Genomic DNA, 17,105 nt, shown 5'->3' on the forward strand with positions numbered 1-17,105 from the left:
GGGATAGGAACTGAGTGGTTTTTTTGCATTCACTCTACCTCTTCCTTCTCTGACCTAGCTATACCTTCCTTTATTTTTCTGGTAGTAGGTATCCTAGAGACTACAGTTTGCATCCTTGTTTTATTTAATATCAATATTAATCTGCTGGCTTGTATGTCTGTATACCATGTGCATGCCCAGTGCCTGTAGAGGCCAGAAGAGGATGTCAAATCCTCTGAAAGTGGAGTTGCAGATGGTTGTGAGCTGCAGAGTGGGTGCTGGGAATCCACCCCGAGTCTTCTGAAACAGAAGCCTTAACTCCTGAGTCATCTCTCTAGCCCTTTTTCATTGACTTCTAGTATACATACTTTTTATTGTTGTTGTTGAATTCCAGCCAAGCTTTTTTTTTTTTTTCCGGAGCTGGGGACCGAACCCAGGGCCTTGCGCTTGCTAGGCAAGCGCTCTACCACTGAGCTAAATCCCCAACCCCTCCAGCCAAGCTTTTTATATGAAAATAAATTCACAGAAATAGTTTGGATATTCATTTGTGATTTGATAAGCATGGTTAACTTCTTTCCAAAAGTGATTTTCTTTTGCTTTTGGCAAAAGAATGGAACAAGTCACTTTAGTTTAATTACTGACTGAGCTGATTCAAAGCAGGACTGGCATACTTCTGTGGTGGTTTGAATGAGAATGGCCCTCGTAGATTCATATGTTTAAAAGTTTGACCATTGGTTGGTAGAACTGCCTGGGAAGGATCAGGAGGTGTGGCCATGTTGGAGGAGGTATGTCTCTGGGAGTGGAGGTTGAAACCTCTGGGAGGTTTCAAAAGCCTAGACCATTCCCAGTAGCTAACTCGTTCTCATCTCTCTCTTTCTCTCCCTCCCTTTCTCCCTCCCTACCTGCCTGCATGCCTGCCTCACATTTGTAGATCAGACACATGTATATTCTTGGCTACTGCTCCAAAATGTGTCTGCTTGCCTGATACATGTTCCATACCACGATGGGAACAGAATGCAGCTCTCTGGAACCCAGAGCCCCTCACTTACTCCTTACTTCTGAGGGGCCCATGATAGACAATCAAAATGTGCACTTCTAGGGGAATTCTGTAGCATGAGTTATTTTGGCTGCACCACTTTGAACTCCTAAGGAGTCCCAGGTGTGCACCCGCCCAGAAGGTATCCTGGACCCTCAAATGGAAAACACACACACCAGTTAATCATAAAATGCCTTTGCTAACTCAAGACTGGGCATTTTAAACCTTCCCTTTCTACCCCAGGCCTGGAAACTCACATGGCTGGTTGACTTTATCTCCTGCTATTACTGCGTGCCCTTCTTCTTCTCTAGTCCTTCTGATTCTCCCTGCATCCTACCTGGGCAACTCTCAGTGTCCTGCCCTGTGCTCAACCATTGGCCACTGGCATCTTTATTGATAGATCAAAAACCAATTGGGGACAGGACCTTCAACATCTGGGCCTGCAGATTCAAAGCATTAGCACTCTTCTCCAACAGAATTCCAGTACGTTTATTCCAGCCTTTCTCAGAGATGGATGCCACTACTTTCTCTCAGCTTCTCAGATGGCTGTATGCCTAGAAGGAGGAAGCACTGGGTGTTAGGTACCCGTCACCTTTCTCTCATTTCCTCTCTACAGGATCGCACTGTCTCTGGTGCCTTGACAGTGTCCCAGTGTCTGTAAATGAGTATCTTTTATATCTTATTCAACTTCCTAGATTTTGGTAAAACTTGAAACTATAAGAATTACTCAATCTTTGCTGGGAGAGATCCCAATTATTAGACTTTTTGCCTAAGTCAGCTATTGGAAGAAAGCCTATTTCAAGGACTCAAGGCTTAAAATAAAACCTTGGAAAGTTACTGCCACTCAATCTCAGGGATAAGTTGGAGACTAATATTAGACAGGTCCTGGCTTCCACCACTAATAGCTAATATTTATTGAAAATCTATGTATGAAGCATGCAATACTATAAGTACTTTACGTGGATTAATTAATTTTATGTGAACAGTAGCTCTTGAGATGCATTCGGGTTAGGAAGCTAAAACTTTCAGGAGATGATACAAGTGTAATTGACAGAACTTGACTCAAAGTTTTGTGAACTTCTCCTAGAGACATGCTTCTTAACATTAAACCAGCCTACTTCTCCACATAACCATCACACTGTTTTGTTTTTCAGTAGAATTTAGAGACAAAAATAACAAATAAAATTATGGAAGCTAAGAGCTGTGTGAAACTTAACCTGAACACAGCATTTGTGTAAGTCCCAGACGCTTGGGCAGTCTCGGTCACCACACTACCCCTTAGGCCACACAGCTCAGTCGGTTGACCTCTGGCTTAGCTCGACTCTGGAAACACAGGTTTTCCTGTTTTGGGTTTAGAGTTTTGTCACTAGGAGAGTAAGGGGACACTGTAGATTTAAAAACAACAACCACAATATATTCAAATATTGTCTAGCTCTCTCACCGTTACGTTTCTTTTGATTATTTTAGGGTTTTCCCCTTCTTCTTTGTTTTCTTTTCTTTTGTTTCTGTTTTGTTGATTATTGTTAGTTTTCTCTTTCCTTCAGCCTCTTTTTCGTTCTTTTTTTTTCCTTTCTTTTTTTTTTCTACTCTTGTTAAGAATTCTATAGATTCAAAATAGTGGCTATTCAAAGATAGCCAGGATGAGAGTGAGTGGGAGGCTAGCCTCTGGGAAAGGCCATTCCCCACGCTGAGCAATAGAATTGGAGACGGGGTTCCTGGGTCCTCAGCTCTGCCTCACTCTCTGGTCTTTTCCTCTGTGTTTTATGTTGACCTCATTCCTGTCAGTCCTGTCCTCCCTGGGTAGTAAGGGAGTCAGATTTAGTTTATCTCAGTTTAATGAGCCAGACAGACAAGTTTCTCTTTACAATACTTAATCAAGGTGTCTGGATCCCGGAAAAATATCTGACCCAGCTTGGATCATATTCATGTCCTTTTGAGCAGTCATTCTGAACAGGGAAATGAGTGCTGTGATCTTTTAGACCAAGTGTAGTGGTTGCTTCTGAATGGAAATACAAGAAACACTGAGACCTGCCAAAACCACATCTCAGAAGTCACCGTGTGTACTTGTGGTCTTAGCACGGAGACAGGTCCCTGAGGCTTGTTAGCCAGCCAGCCCAAAGCACTAGGCAAGTGTCAGACCAAGGACAGCTTCTGTGACACCCAAGTCTGACCTTGATCTTTGGCCTACACCCCCCAACACACACACACACTTCACACACCTACACATATACAGTTCACAAAATTTTTCTTTAAATGTTATTATAAGCAAATTTTCCATATTTTAATGAATTGCATTTTCTATCAAAAGTAATACTTCAAACAATTGGTTTATTAAATATTTTATGTTCTTTATACATGAACTGATGTAGAAATAAATATTTGTCTTAGTAGATGCATGAAGTACTTACTGTATTTAAAACTTTTATATCATGTGGATAGGTTTTTTTAACCTTTAAATCTTTTAAATTCAATTATACTTGTCTTAGTAATTTGTTTTTAATGCAAATGCTATATTATTAAATGATTAAAATACCTAAGTATTGACTTAACTTGTATTTTATCCTTAGGAACTCAGAGAAAGCTATAATACACAGCAATTAGCCCTTGAACAACTTCATAAAATCAAACGTGACAAATTGAAGGAACTCGAAAGGAAAAGATTAGAGCAAATTCAAAAAAAGAAACTAGAAGATGAGGCTGCAAGGTAATTAATATAACCTTGTTCTGTACTATACTACTATTAAATGAATGTGTTGTGAATGTCTTGTATATTACTATTAAAATTCTGCTGAGCAGTGTTGGTGTGCACCTTTAATCCCAGCACTCAGGGGCGGAGGCAGGCAGATTACTGTGAGTTCCAGCATAACCTGGTCTACTGAGTGAGTTCCAGAACAGCCAGGGCTACACAGAGAAACCCTGTCTCAAACAAAATAAAATTCTAGCTTTTGTTGCACATTGCTTTTGTTTGTGAAAATGGAAAGGGAATTAAAGTATTATTTTTAAATACTATTCAGATTCCAGTTTTATAAGTTCAATTCTCCTTTTAGGCATTAAGTTTCCATAAAACAATTATATGGTCTACTAGTGAAAGATAAGGACGTGGGAGTCAGACCTGGGTTAGAATTCTTCGTCTTCCCTTTACTATTTGAGGGACTCCAGAAAACAGACCATTTATCTTTCTAAAGCCTAGTTTCTCTATTTGAGAAACAGAATACGGTTTACCTCATAGATAAATGTAGGCTTTAAATAAATAATGTAGCTGGAATCACTTACATCTTGCACATTGCACATAATGAACCCTCATTAGTTCTCCTCTCTCCAGTAAATCTGTCTGTTCTCTGGAAGGTCATTAAAGAAAAAAACCCATGAACTAATTTCTCGGTGCCACTAAGATATATCGATCATCTCCATTTAGAGCAGAGGGATGGGCGGGGACATCTGAAGCATAAACCTTTTCTTTAGCATCTGTATGGGGCTTGTGTGGGGCTTTGGTCTTTTGTCAGTAAAATCCTTTATTTCTCCAGTGCTAGAAGTTGGAATGGTTGGTAAACAAATATTAGTGTGCCAGTAATTCTCCTCCTTAGTAAGAAGCAGATGAGTAACAACTGTGAAGAGCTAACAGACACTGGGAGAGAAGAAGCACATTCCCGCCTAGCAAGCCTCTGTCCTTAGTAGCCTTAATGACCAGTGTCAACACTCCTGGAGTGACAGCTTTGCATGGGATGTGGATCTACTCTGTATTCTTCCTCCTCCTGGATTCCTCATTTATGTAGTTGTGGCTTCAGACAGTTAAAGGACTTTACTGTCATTCCAGGTACACTCTGTCCATGGCCTCCTAGCCAGAGATACTAGAACAACACAGAAGGGAAGGGTTCAGTCAGTAAAGGGCTTGCGTTGCAAGTATGATGACCCAAGTTTAATCCCATAATCCAGGTAAAAATGCGGTTGCACATAGTTCCAATTCACTGGCCAGCCTGTCTAGCATAATTGGTGAATTCCAAGCCAATGAAAGACACTTACCTAAGGAGGTGGACAGGGCTTTTAAGGATGGCACCTTAAGTTGTGTTCTGGCTCCTACCACATACACACATACACATACAGGCATGAGCATGAGCACCTGTACACATAAATGCATTAGCACATGTGTAGCCATGAGAGCACACACACACACACACACAGAGAGAGAGAGAGAGAGAGAGAGAGAGAGAGAGAGAGAGAGAGAGAGAGAGAAAGGCATGAACACACATATATATCATTTTTAAAAGAATCGTACAGAAATAAAGACAGTGAAGTTCTTCACTTGGCACTTACCTTGTGCTGTTTACCACTGCACAGAGGATCTGTGCAGCGATCATACAGTCCATGAGATAAGAACTTTCTGTGAATATCTGCATCCCACAGTTTTTCTCAGGCTTAGAATTATCAGTAATCCATATTTTCATTTTATTCAACTTCCTACATTTTGTCTTTTGTAGTAAACCAGAGAAGTTAAAGAGAATACAAGTAATGTAGACCTCAGTTCAGAGCTTCATGTTAGCACTGTAGCTTGGTTTCTTGGCTGTTTGCCCAGGTGCATTCCTTTTCTTCTCCTAGGCTTTGGTAATAGTTAGATCATCATATTTTAGATGAGGCATCACCTGCTTCTGGACTAGTTTTTACTCACTAGCATGGCTAAGAAGATTACAGAAGAACTAACTAATTTTCTGGAGTTGCTTATGCTGCTGTAATAGTCAGATCCAGGCCACCAGCTCATCCCTTGCTTTGTATTCACTTTCCTATCCAATCCCCCATCTAGGGCAGCTAGATAGTTCATAGTGCACAGCTATGGACAGGAGAAGGTGCTTTTTGAAAGACAATTTTTTATATTGTTACCTTAAAAAAGTGTTTATATTCACTTAGACAATAGCAGTTTTCTTCTTCTAGGAGTGTTTCTATGACATGACAGCTGAGTATTAGAACTAATGTGTATTACAGCTCTCTCACGTTCATTCTTATGACCTCATTCAGAGAGAGCTGCCACTTCTACATTTAGTACCTTCCCTAAGCCTCAGCTCTAACAGAGTAGCAGAGATTGTGGCTGGACACATCTCTGGGATTGGACAGCACTTATTTATTATACCCCATCATCAAAGTGGGAACCTTGACTGATTTTTGAGGTCTCTATTCCTTAATTGCTAAAGAAATTTGGAACTTCTAGATAATTAAAAAAAGTGGAAGCCTCCTAATTGCTTTAAACTTGGTGGTCCTGGTTTGTTATTCTGATATGTAGATTTTTTTTCTCGTCTCCAAGTTTATTTGTAAAAACAGCATAGGACACTGGTCATCTGCAAATGGTGTGTAGGTAGGTGTGTCACAGCAGTCCGTCTGTCTTCACGCTGGCAGGAGCTTTTCTGTGGGGCCTTCACCGGGGCCTGGGCACCCTTGGGAGCCTGGGCTGGAGCTGAAACCTGGGCCTTAGCTGGAGCTTTGGCCTCTGCCTTGGTTTGAACCTTGGGCTTTGGTTGGCAGAGCCTCTGACCCTTGGCCATGTAGCTTTGAGTCCTCTTCTCAAGCTTGGGGTGAGCAATGAAAGCCAGACAGCTGAGTTTGTGGCTGGAGCTCTTTGGTATCTTGGGCTTGACGGCCTGAGGGTTCACGAGGGCCTTGATGGCCTCTGCTCATGCACTCACTGCCTTGGCATTGTTGGCCTGCATCTTCTTCAGGCCTTTCTTGTTGCGCTTCTTGGCAAAGTGCGTGTTCCTCAGAAACTTGGGGTCGACCCCCTTAAGAGATTCATATCTTTGTGACCGGGGTTTCTTGATGCCATTTCTATGCCATTTTCGGGACTGGTTGTGTGTGGTGTGGTTCTTGGACTTGGCCATGTCTGCATGGTAAGCCGTGGCTCCTGCAGCACCTGGGACCAGAAGAGAAAGAGCGATATGTAGATTCCACTCAAAGTAGTGCATAGCTTCTTGAGGAAGCATGCTGTAGTGGGATAGAGGCTGAAGGCTGTCCCAGGATCCATCTGGCCAGTCTCCACTACTCTGATAAAGCTGAAGCTTAGGGAACCAAAGCCACAGGCAGGCAGGGCTTGTGAGGAGTCCAGGCAGAAAGTAGCCTCACACTTGCCTCGTGCCTCCTTCCTACTTAATCTTGGATTCCCAGGGAACCTGAAGTCTGCAGCGTTCTCATTTGTACACCCCAACTCACCTTAGTCTGTGTCTCTCTTTGGCTGACTGGTTTCCCTTCCCCTCCCTCAGTATTCCTTGCTGGTTCTCCAGCCAATGGGAACCAGATCTTCCAGTATGCCTGTCAGTTTGTTTTGGTTTTGTGTCCCACATATTAGGATATTATGTAAACTCTTCATTTCTCTTATTTAAAAGGAAAGCAAAGCAAGGAAAAGAAAACTTGTGGAAAGAAAGTATTAGAAAAGAAGAAGAGGAAAAACAAAAGCGACTCCAGGAAGAAAAGTCACAGGACAGAACTCAAGAAGAGGAACGAAAAACTGAGGCAAAACAAAGTAAGGATAAGGTAGACCTGCTAAGAACAAACAAAATAAAAATAATAAACCAAAAGATGCTCACCTTTAAGTTTCATTTTAAATTGAATGTGTGTGAAAAGTGTATCCACATGTGGGAACTAAGGGTAGAAACCGCAACATAGCACAACAGACAGGGTGGCGTTATTGACTCACATAGAAGATCACCTACAATTTTCAGAATGGATGCAATCGTAAATATTTACTCTGCTTACCAATGTAGCCGAGCCCCTTATTTGACCAAAACAGTAATACAATTTTAAGTCTTTTTTAACATCAACCTTTTCTTAGAAGTCATAATTCCTCATACAGTTTGGAGCCCATTCTAACATACTTCAATAGTACACCTATTTTTAGATATGTAAACGTCTGGATCCGTGATAGTGATGTAGTATGTTCGTATTTTTTAACATAACATTTTTAAACGTATCAAGTCCAGGATGTTTGTGAGTCCTTCAATTTTCCCTTTAGAACAAACTAGTAAACCTACAGATGTTTCTTTGCCCAGTCCTGTTTACTCAGTGGTCTCTCGTGGCTTCCCTTATGTACATTCTTTCTCTGTCGTAGTCTCACCTCCACTGATGTGACCACGTCTCTCCCCTGCTTAGATACTGCACTGTGCACAGCTGCTGTGCTCCCACCTTCCCTCCCTCAGATCCATGCGCATGCCTCAGTCTGTGAGGCATCACTGTTTAGCTGCCTCCCACGTCACTTAGGACAAGCGTGTGTCTTTGCTTTGTATTGACTCCCTGAGTAGTCACACATCTGGATCCTAACAAGTCTGACTTGAGCAGAACTCTGTTATCCTGCTTGATGCTCACTTCTGTTTTAGATGTTAAGCTCTTTACTGAATCATGATACAGATGTGTATAATCTCAAATAACAAACGATGGTAATTATCTTTTTTTCAGGTGAGACAGCCCGTGCTTTGGTGAATTATAGAGCATTGTACCCCTTTGAAGCAAGGAACCATGATGAGATGAGTTTTAATTCTGGGGATATAATTCAGGTAAGAAATGAAAGCCTTGGGGCTGGGGATTTAGCTCAGTGGTAGAGCGCTTACCTAGGAAGCGCAAGGCCCTGGGTTCGGTCCCCAGCTCCGGAAAAAAGAACCAAAAAAAAAAAAAAAAAAAAAAAACCAAAAAAAAAAAAAAGAAATGAAAGCCTTTCTGCTCATGAGTAAGCTAATTACAAAACATTGTACTATGTTTTCTATATTTGAATTTTATATATTTCTAAAAATATTTTACATATAGGAGGCAAACAGAACAAGAAAATATTACAAAATTTTATTATATAAAATGCAAACTAACCTATAGTAACATAAAGTAGGCCAGTGTTTCCCAGAAGGTGTGGTGAGGTATAGGAGAGAGAGCTCAGAGTGCAGCAAGAGGAAACTGTGGGTAAGAGTGCCTTATTATCTTATCAAAGGCATATAAATATACAAAATATATTATCACTATGAAATATTATGTTAATTACATCTCAAAAAGTCGCTTTTACAAACTGTGGAGGAACGGGATCAGTAGATTTGGGAGCAGTGCAGAGGGTAGAGGATGGAGAGAAATTAAAACCCAATAAAGGACATGCATGCATGACAACACAGTGACAAGACCCACTACTTAGTATGTTAACTTGAAAAGTGAGTTTTAAAGTTTTAGTGGAATCGGTATAGTTTGAGAATGTAACACTGTTGCTAGGACGGTTAGGTGGGAGTGGGTGAGTGGGTGGGGAAGCACCCTCTTAGAAGCAGGGGGAGGGGGCATGAGATAGGGGGCTTGTGGAGGGGAAACTGGGAAGGGGGATAACATTTGAAATGTAAATAAATTAAATATCCAATAGAAAAGAGAAAATAGAGATGAGAAACCATTGACAGGTTCATTTATTCATTGAGGTAAGGAGATGTGTGCTGTGCTAGATGGAGTAAATAAAGGCTCACAGACAACTGAAAGATACACATGGATACACAAGTGCTGATTGTGCCAGTATCAAAGGAATGTGTAGACATAAATAATCAGCACATTCACCTCAGTTATAGCGGTTTCTTTTCATGGGAGAACACCACCTTGGTTGAAGCAGTTTAACCAAATCTGAGTGTGAGTAAAGATTGTAATAATTTATGTTACACAGAAAAAAGATGCTATTACTTACTGGGATTTTTAAAAAAGAACTGTTTTTAGGATGACGAGACCAGTTTCGCTGTAGATGTAAATTAGAGATAAGAACCACAGGTTTTTTGTATGTAAGAGCTTCAGTTTTGATGGTGAGAGTAATAGTAATCAAAGATGAACGCAAAGGAGGAAGCGTCTGACCTCCCCAAAACCCAAGCCAAAGCGAATGCCTGGAAAACCAGGCGGACAGTGCCAAAAGGAGTCCATAGCCACAAGCAGAAGATCCTCATGTCACCCATCTTCCAGTCCCCAAGACTCTGTGGCCCTGGAGGCAGCCCATATACCTTCAGAAGAGTGCACCCAGAAGAAACAAGCTCACCACGGTGCCAGCATCAACTGTCCCCAACCACGGAGTCAGCCATGAAGACAGAAGACAATGGCACACTTGTGCTCACTGTGGGTGTCAAGGCCAACAAGCATCCGATTAAACAAGCTGTAAAACTCCACGACATTGATGTGACCAAAGCCAGATATCGTGATAAGGCCTGACTGAGTGAAGAAGGAGTGTTCTTCCCTGGCACCTGACTTTGGACATTGCCAACAAAACCGAATCATCTAAGCTGAGTCCAACCAGCTAATTCTAAATATGCACCTTTCCCCACCATTACGAAAGAGGAAAATGAATAACAATCTGAGAGCTTAGGCCCAGGACCAGGGAGGTAGGCTTAGCCTTAGACTCCAGATGGGTTTAAGCTGCTGTCTAGATGAAGACATTGTGCAGGAGTTAGAAGTTGGAGATTGCCCTCTGGGAAATTAGTCCATCCTGAGATTAGAGCTTTAGGATTCAGTATCCCGTGAGAGCACTGACCAAATCCTAGGAGCAGATGGGCCTGTTCAGGAAGTGTATAGCACAAGGCAAAGTGACCAACCATAAACTTTGAGGTGAGGTCCCTGTTTAAGGCAGCTACCAGGAAGAGCAGGAGACACAGTTAGCTTGAGGCTGTTATACTGTAGGAAAAAGAAAAGTATTTAAGGGGAAAAAAAAGAAATTGGTTTTTTACTACTTGGAAAATAGTACCCAGAGGTTTTCCAGTTCAGCTAAGTCCCGCAAAAGTGACTAACTGTAGGATATTGAAAGTTTACAAGAAAGGAAATCAGCAAAATACTGTATAAGTCAGATGTGAGGGGTTTATAAAGCTGTAACATAGATGTTAATTATACCTGAGTAAAAATTATGTAACAATATGGATAGAGTAAGAAGTACAATGAAAGAGAGGTGAATCTTTTTGTAAGCAACAGCCAACAGATATTTTTTAAGGACTGAAATAAATCCAAGAAGTAACACTATAGATAATATTTGAAGCTGGGCATGATAATTGTCATAGGCAGATTGTCACAAGTTTAAGATCAACCAGTGCTTTGTGAGTTCTGTTAAATATATAGATATATATTCACACACACATATACATATACATGGAGTAGGGAACTAATTTTTTGGTTGTGAACTGTATATAATGCTACTTTTTTTATAACTTATTTTCATATATTAACTTTGGAGGGGGATGGTTTGTTTTGAGACAGTGTCTCACTATGTAACTCTGGCTACCCTGGAACTGATTGTGTAGAACAGGCTGGCCTCAAACTCACAAAGATTACCTGCCTCTGCCTCCTGAGTGTTGGGATTAAAGGCACACACCACCATGCCTGCCCACATGTATTAACTTTGATAAAATTTAAAAAGATAATCTGTTCACGATGAGAAATGGAAACCTAATAATTTGTAGGAAATGCCTTTTATTTCAACTGGGATTAATTCTGAATCTGAGAATGCCGTGCAGTAGTCCACACTTCTGTATATGTGTAGATTTCTAAACCCTCAACTTTCTTTTTCCTCCTCCTTCTTCTTCCACAGGTTGATGAGAAAACTGTAGGAGAGCCTGGTTGGCTTTATGGTAGTTTTCAGGGGAAGTTTGGCTGGTTCCCGTGCAACTATGTAGAAAAAATGCTGTCAAGTGACAAGACTCCATCTCCTAAGAAGGCCTTACTTCCTCCTGCAGTGTCTCTTTCTGCTACCTCAGCTGCTCCCCAGTGAGTCAGGAGCTGACAGTGGGTACACGTAGCTTGTGTGTGAATATGAATGCATAACTGCGTAAACCTGATTCTTGTTTTTTTCTGATTCTGGTTTTATCTGGGCTGGCACTTCCAACATTTCAGTACTAAGATTTAGTACTTATACTGCACAAGAGTCTTTATCTATAAATCATATTTAAACAGCATGTAATAGATAAGTGGGTAAGCTGGTAGTACTTGGTTAGTTTCTGGATAACTGAGTATACTTACAGTAAAATTTTACACTTGCAGACCACTCTGTTCAAATCAACCAGCACCGGTGACTGATTATCAAAATGTATCCTTCTCAAACCTTAATGTAAACACGACATGGCAGCAGAAGTCCGCTTTCACCCGCACTGTCTCCCCTGGGTCTGTGTCCCCCATCCACGGACAGGTACGTTTTCTGTGTCTCTGTGTGCTTCAGTGTTCACTTTGCTCTGGATTCCATACGGAGGCATCCATCTTTCCCCCATTGTGCAGAGCCTACAGCATCCAGTCTCTGTTCTTGTTTGTAAGTATGTGCAACTGAAGTATGATTTCTAAGTATCTGCTCAATAATTAGCCGTACAGATTGGGCTGGGGAGGGGCATTGTTTTTACCTGGCTTGGAACCTTAGTACTTGCAATATGTGGTTACATACACTAACGCTTCTAAAAAGAAGTAGCAGACTTCACCACAGTCAAGCCAGAAGTGTATTTTCCAGCATTTTATTATGTGCTAAAAGTTTAAGAAAAACATTTGTTGAAACACTGTGTCACTAAGTGGTTTATAACCTACTGGAGGAATCATACTTGCATGTGGCTGTGAAGTATGAGAATATGACAAATACATCTACAAAGTTCTGAGGGCATGTGGAGGGGAGGGCAGATATCTTAGCCCATCTGAGATTAGAGAATGCTCTAGGAGGAGCCGTGTTTGCATTGGGCCCTCAACAGAAGTCAAGGCTTCTCCACACCCAAGTCCTCTAGTGAAAGAGTAACAGGAGGAAGGTCACTGGGGCACCCGAGTTAGAGGTGTCTGCAGAAAGACACCTTGTTTATATAAAGCTAGATTATACAATGTTGAGGAAAGAGTGAAGTCAGGTTGGTCCAGCAATGGTATGGGTGAATTCCACCAGCACTTGGGAGGCTCTGGTAGAAGAACTGGGATTTTGAAGGCAGCTTTGGCTACATAAAGCATTTAAGGCTAGCCTGAGCAATGTAAACAAGGCACTGTCTCAATCAGTAAACTATCAACCAACAAATAACATTGTAAGGTAAACATTTAGAGAGAGGTTAGGGGTTATTAGTGGGGTAGTTACTACAGTACTAGGCGTCTGGCAGTAAGAAACCAAAAGAGGTTGTTGAGAGACCCTGACTCTTATAAACCCTGTGGCTGGGTTGACAGCTCAGTGAATAAACCCCAACAACCTGTGTCTCTGTCTCTGGAACCCACATGAAAACTTAAAGCAATAGTGGGCACATGCGGCTGTGGAAAGATGGGAGGTGGAAACAGGAGTCAGCCAGGACCTCATGGGTTGGCTGGGTCTACAGAGTATACAGCATAGCAACAAAAGCAAGAGAGACCTTGTCCCAAAGAAGATGGAAAGACAAGGACTGACTGCCAGAGTTGTCTTCTGAGCTCCATACTCATGCTGTGGCATGTAGTTACACACACACACACATGCACACATGCACGCACGCACTTTAGCTAGGGCATGGTGGTGCACACCTTTCATCCTAGCATTCAGGAGGCAGAGGAAGGTGGGTCTCTGAGTTTGAGGCCAGCCTGGTCTACAGAGTGAGATACAGGACAGCCAGGACTATACAGAGAAACCATGTCTCAAAAAACAAGCTAACCAACAAACAAAAGACCAGCAAAGTAAACTCTAGCAATAATGTAAAGGGGAGATGGGCAGAAGGAAAAAGAAAGACGAGGCAAGGGATAGTATTCTAACTGAGTGACAATGGTGGTACTGAACCAGTTCCAGAGTGATGAAAATACATGGAAGGGAAGCTGGATTTACAAGAATATTAAGAATTGACATAAAATAATCTGTTAAAGGGGAAATTGAAGTTAAAATGGTTCTTCAGGGACTGATGGCTAGGCAGTGTACAGTTTAGACAACTGGGAATCAGGTGAAACACTCATAGGACAAGCTGGGTTTCCTACAAATGCCTGGCACTCCAGGCCCCTGGAGTTGGCACATCTTCCAGCCTTTGCCTGTTCATAGCCCATAGACACAAGACAGACTCTTTTCAGAGTAATTCTTCAGAGACCACGGGGATGGTTCCGCAGCTAAGAGCATGCATTGTTGCTTCCAGAGGAGCCGAATCCTGTTCCTAGCACGTGTCAGGTGGCTCACAACTTCCTGTGACTCCAACTGTAGGGGATCTGATACCCTGTAGGCATGGTACTCACATTCACGCACGCAAATAAATATGTTAAGATATTTTTAAAACAATAGCTTCAGTTATTAACTTGAACAACTGAAAGAACAGTAACACAGGGAAAAGGCTTGGGTTTTAGAAATGATTACATTTCAGGGACACTAAAACAACCCAGTGAGAACAGCTAGTATGCATTTTAATGTGCACATCTTGAATGCAGAAGATAAAGTTACCCTGACATTATAGATTTTAAAATCCACAGGCATAAATTAGATTATTTAGGAAAGTTATACTAGAAACATAAAGAGGGAGGCTTGACAAGAGGTGAGCTCAACTCAGAGCTTCAGAAACTAAAGGATTTTAGTGATGTCTCCACTGGTCAGTGAAGGAGTAAGATGGTTTGGAAATCTTTGGCTTGATATTATTGTCAATAACCTCATCTGGAAGATGTTCAGCAGAATGACAGGCCAGCACCTAAGTGAGGGTGACATCAGAAAGCAAATTGATGGCTCTCTAAAGAACTGGGATATGAAGAAAGTGGTGAAGGCTAGTGTGGGGAGACGTGCCGGGGAAGCAGGCAGGCGCAGGAGAGCTCCGCGTCACTGCCGCATAGGGTGAGGATCAGTGAGTGCAATGTGAGTGAACAGCTGACCTGCCAAGGGGTGAGAGTCCTGGTTGTTGTTAGAGGAAACAGCAAGGGGGGGATGCTGATGTGATCATTCCTACTGGGGTAACCAACAGCGGGTAGAAGCCATTGGGAGCTGGAGGAGAGGAAATTGCAGTAACAATTCATCTCATTTGACAGATTCTTTATCCCTGAGTATGCATTTAATCAGTATCGGTGATGAAGTGGCCTTGAAGGGTAGGTTGCTAAAGAAGGCTACTCACGTGGCTGGGTGTCATTTTAAGTTCATAGGTTGGCCAAGTTCATATGCTCTCTGTTATCTACTAGAAATTAAAAATCATGGTCTCCGTGGTCTGTTTTTAAGTGTTGGTGGCTTTGTATCCTAGGGGCAGGCTGTAGAAAACCTGAAAGCTCAGGCCCTTTGTTCCTGGACGGCAAAGAAAGAGAACCACCTGAACTTCTCAAAGCACGACGTCATCACCGTCCTGGAGCAGCAGGAAAACTGGTGGTTTGGGGAGGTGCATGGAGGAAGAGGATGGTTCCCCAAGTCTTACGTCAAGATCATTCCTGGGAGTGAAGTAAAGCGAGGAGAGTAAGCACCTCCATGTACTTACGGGAGCTGGATGTTGGTATCCTCACCACATGAGCCAGAGGGTGATTCCTGTTGGGAAAAATTACTTCACGTTTGTATTGTGTTAGATCTTTCATTCTACATCATTTGTGATGTTTTCAAAATACTCAGTCCTTAGGTCTTTGTTTTCTTTTTCCCACAAGACCAAGGAGAGTCCTTACTTTTCATTTCACTTGAAGCATTCTCCTTTGTTCACTGAAGTCTTTCACTATTTAATGGATTCTTTACTGAGGTCTTGCCCTTTCTAATTGAAGGGAATATCCCATGCCTGGGCTTCCAGCTCTTTAAATATAGCCTCCCTATGTTCATAGCGCTTCTTTATAGTGACTAATTTTTTTGACCCATATTTCCTTTTAAGTCATGATCCCCATGAGACTACTCTGTCTTCTTTGATCCATTTTTTCCCATGTCTACTATAAAACTACTGCATGGTAACTTCTGTCATCTTAAAGAATGAGGTCAGGCAAGAATGAGTGAACAGGCGAATGAAATGCAAATACACAAAACTCAAAAATCTACTTAGACCAAGATCTTAAGTCAGCAAGAGTGCCAGGTTGCCAGATGGCTTTAACACAGGCAAGTAAGTCCCACTGTCAGCTGTAGTAACTGCCCCTGGTGGAAGGGGGCCCGAAACAGCGCAGTCCAATATGAGGACCCCGGTCTTGGAAATGGAGATGCTCATGTCCTAGTTCCACTGTCCTCACCACCCTATTTCATCTTCAGGTTTCTCATTAGATGATAAGTTAAGCTAAACCTACTGTAGGACTCTGTAGTGCTGCATGGCCACTGACTCGTCTTTAATTCAGATGCAGAAACTTCTCAATTGACCTGGAATTTGGAGATGAAGTAGTAAAAGTCGCATACCTAGCATCTTCAGACTACAACATTTATAGCGATTATTTTATTATTCAGATTATTACAAAGAAAGATTAAGCAAACTATTTGCCTATTATGGGGTTTTAGGTAAAGGATTATTTTTATATTTTAAGATGTAGTTAAACTAATCAAATAATAACATTCGTATATATATTCTGCTGTAAGCCAAGCCAGTCTCTGAATGTGCTTTAAATGTTTTACAGCCCCCCCATTCACCCCCAAAAAAATTTCTGTTCAATTTCTGCTCTTTTCTGAGAAATGAATCATGTCACTTAAAACCCTGAATTAACATGGAAATTATTAGTTACCTATTATAAAATATTAGGAAAAGAATTGTTTTTATATTTTAAGATGTAATAAACTAACCAACTAATAATATTCATATATACATACATATATGTATGTGTGTGGTAACTATAACCAAGCAGTTTCCAAATATGCTTTAAAATCTGGTGGTTTATAATTAGACAGTTCTTAATGTAGGAGAGTTAGTGTCTAAGAATATTGCTAGAGTGTACATGGACGCAGTAGTTTAGTTGGGAGAGCACTAGATGCTGCTAGCCCTGTTGTAGTCTTCAGCTCACCTTTGTTGAGCTTTGGTTCTTGTGTGTTTGTGTATGTCTTATTTTTCCTTTTGACTTGGTAGGCCAGAAGCTTTGTATGCAGCTGTAAATAAGAAACCTACCTCCACAGCCTATCCAGTTGGAGAAGGTAAGTTTCTGGCAGTTTGCTTTAAAATGGGGGTTTATTATTACTTGTTTATTTGAACATTTGTTCTAATTTTTTGAGATTATGAAAAAACCCTGTTCTTTACTTCAGAGAACACAGGCTGAAAACCCCCCACATATT

At 41.4% G+C, this 17,105-nt stretch overlaps 1 protein-coding gene and 1 pseudogene across 12 annotated transcripts in view; one reads left to right on the forward strand and one right to left on the reverse strand.

Annotated features, from left to right (window-relative positions):
- The window catches only part of Itsn2 (intersectin 2), a 110,733-nt gene that overhangs the window by 49,719 nt on the left and 43,909 nt on the right, over nucleotides 1-17,105 (forward strand). For all 12 annotated transcript variants that reach the window (XM_039113103.2, XM_039113108.2, XM_063261879.1 and 9 more), the window contains 7 exons: nucleotides 3,583-3,719; nucleotides 7,378-7,514; nucleotides 8,444-8,541; nucleotides 11,556-11,731; nucleotides 12,005-12,149; nucleotides 15,136-15,341; nucleotides 16,903-16,967. In XM_039113103.2, the coding sequence (XP_038969031.1) occupies nucleotides 3,583-3,719; nucleotides 7,378-7,514; nucleotides 8,444-8,541; nucleotides 11,556-11,731; nucleotides 12,005-12,149; nucleotides 15,136-15,341; nucleotides 16,903-16,967 (964 nt within the window). The remainder of the gene's footprint in view (nucleotides 1-3,582; nucleotides 3,720-7,377; nucleotides 7,515-8,443; nucleotides 8,542-11,555; nucleotides 11,732-12,004; nucleotides 12,150-15,135; nucleotides 15,342-16,902; nucleotides 16,968-17,105) is intronic.
- Nucleotides 6,109-6,962, reverse strand: Rpl29-ps6 (ribosomal protein L29, pseudogene 6; annotated as a pseudogene).

This window comes from Rattus norvegicus, chromosome 6 (assembly GCF_036323735.1).
Source record: "Rattus norvegicus strain BN/NHsdMcwi chromosome 6, GRCr8, whole genome shotgun sequence".
NCBI classification, from domain to species: domain Eukaryota; kingdom Metazoa; phylum Chordata; class Mammalia; order Rodentia; family Muridae; genus Rattus; species Rattus norvegicus.